This window comes from Nicrophorus vespilloides, unplaced genomic scaffold (assembly GCF_001412225.1).
Source record: "Nicrophorus vespilloides isolate i.1.1-1 unplaced genomic scaffold, Nicve_v1.0, whole genome shotgun sequence".
Classification (NCBI taxonomy): Eukaryota; Metazoa; Arthropoda; class Insecta; order Coleoptera; family Silphidae; genus Nicrophorus; species Nicrophorus vespilloides.
Window position 1 is genome coordinate 180 of NW_017098857.1, and position 2,046 is coordinate 2,225.

At 31.3% G+C, this 2,046-nt stretch overlaps 1 protein-coding gene across 1 annotated transcript; it reads left to right on the forward strand.

The window, feature by feature from the left end:
• Positions 1 to 603: 603 nt before the first annotated feature.
• On the forward strand, positions 604 to 1,192 carry LOC108563368 (C-type lectin 37Db-like). Its single transcript, XM_017922028.1, has 3 exons — positions 604 to 732; positions 791 to 899; positions 954 to 1,192. Exons 1-3 carry the CDS (start codon positions 604 to 606, stop codon positions 1,190 to 1,192), a joined length of 477 nt encoding a protein of 158 aa, XP_017777517.1.
• The last annotated feature ends 854 nt before the right edge of the window (positions 1,193 to 2,046 follow it).

Below are 2,046 nucleotides of genomic sequence, written 5' to 3' on the forward strand. Positions count from 1 at the left end.
ATACATTTATTTGTCAATATTGATAGATATTTTTGAATCAATGTTGGCCTTGACTTGGGAATATACAGATAATTTGGAATAAAACGACTTTCGTTATTGAACTAAATTAGAAGTAAATGTTTTATATTAATGTTACCTTTAACAAATAAATAATTTACAAAAAATACTGCAAAATTTATTTGAGTATTTCATTATTCGTTCTGTGGTGCTCAGCAGCTGGTATTCCGGGAAAGTTTGATAAGGGTACTACCTTGTTAGGGTATATAAGCTGCAACATATTCAACCTCTTTTCTTTACTCTTTTCTATTATCTCTTCATGTGTCCTAATAACATGTAAGGTTCTCTGTATTGGTTTTCGAGCCTTGGATTCATTATAACCTTTGTATCTTGTAACTAGCCATAATATACCTCAAATAAACATATAAACAAGCATCTACAAAGTTCTAATAATGGAATATGTTGCGTAATAAATAATTACTACATATATCTGTTGACCTGTGAGGACTTCAAGATTATTTACGTGACAACGAATTTAATCTCGGGTTTTTTCTCTGTATATAATGCGCTGCAGTATTCGCATATTTATTCAGTGTTGCTGCGAAGATGAATCTTAAATTGTTACTGATTTTATTGTTTGCCTTGTGCGGACCATCGGTTACAGATTGTGCGAAGAGATATGCATCTCATTACGAGTACAAAGAAAAAATTTATTATTTTGAAACTTTCTACAAGGTGATTGAATTTGATTGAAAATTTGTTGTTGCTCGGTTTTATAATATTTCTGTTGCAGGCTACATGGTTCAAGGCCTTTATGGCCTGCAGTAAAATGGGCATGGAATTGTTGAGCATTGATTCTGATGAGGAGTTCGATAAAATACACGAGATCGTCAAGGATAAATGTAAGTCGTTTTTCATTTCCAAGTGAACTTTGCATCTTTAAATTGACTTTGCAGTTGAATATAAGCCTGAGCTGTCAATCTGGACGTCGGGGGCGATGAAGGAAATAGGTCAATTCGGTTGGATTAATACCGGAAATCCGGTTAATGTATCGAAATGGTGGTCGAACACACCGGACAATAATGGTGGAAACGAGTTCTGCATACACATTTGGTTTAATAGCAAACTGTTCCTGTTAAACGATATTCGCTGCACATTTTTATCGTACTACATATGCCAATCGAGAAAAGATTAAATAACAAAACCTAGAAATTTTGAAATATTGTCGAGAGAAAAAATGCATTTCTTCTATTAATAAACATTTTACACTATTTCTTTTTTTTTCCAATTTTCAATAAATCATATCTATACTTAATTATCAATCATTGGATTGAAACAGATTCTGTTTTCTACATTCTATAGCAGTGATTCCCAAAGTGGTCTATATCGACCCCCAGAGGTCGATGACAGCCTGCAAGGGGTCTACGTCAGCGAAAAAAAAATTTGGGGGTCTATGAAATGAAAATGGGGGTCTACGATTGACATATACATTATTTATAAATTACCTATGAACTAAAAAAAATAAAAACCTGGACATAACAAAACATAAAAACATTTTTTTTTTTAAGTTTCAGAACAATCCTCGCGAACACACCATTCACACATGAAAAGTAAACACACAGAATTTTTTTGTTCTTATTGTTATGAAAATTAAATGCTTCACTCACAAATGCGAATGTGAGACAAATACGTTTATTCGTTTCCTGAATCTTGAAAAGGAAAGTGCTAAGAAAATATCACACAAATTAGAGTGAATCAGTGTTATTTTGTTTGAGAGTGTCGGAGAAAAGTAAGTATATTATTATTTATTAAATTTTAGTTTTATACTCGTAGTTAGCAAAGATAGATAAATTACGCCAATCACGAGAATATGAGAAAATGAAAGTAACATGACAAAAAATGTTAAAAATAACAATTATTATACAACGAATAATAATAACAAATTGTCATGTGTAAAAATTCACTGGTTCCACTTTAGCAATAATACAAAATTTTAATTTTAATATAGAGAAGTATGTTTGAATATTAAACTACTAATAACTGAAGTCA

Bases quoted from the DNA above. Each gene is read 5' to 3' on its own strand.
- LOC108563368 (XM_017922028.1), top strand. From the start codon at position 604: ATGAATCTTAAATTGTTACTGATTTTATTGTTTGCCTTGTGCGGACCA. The intron at 733-790 runs GTGATTGAATTT...TTTCTGTTGCAG, and splicing joins ATTTTGAAACTTTCTACAAG to GCTACATGGTTCAAGGCCTT. The intron at 900-953 runs GTAAGTCGTTTT...TTGACTTTGCAG, and splicing joins CGAGATCGTCAAGGATAAAT to TTGAATATAAGCCTGAGCTG.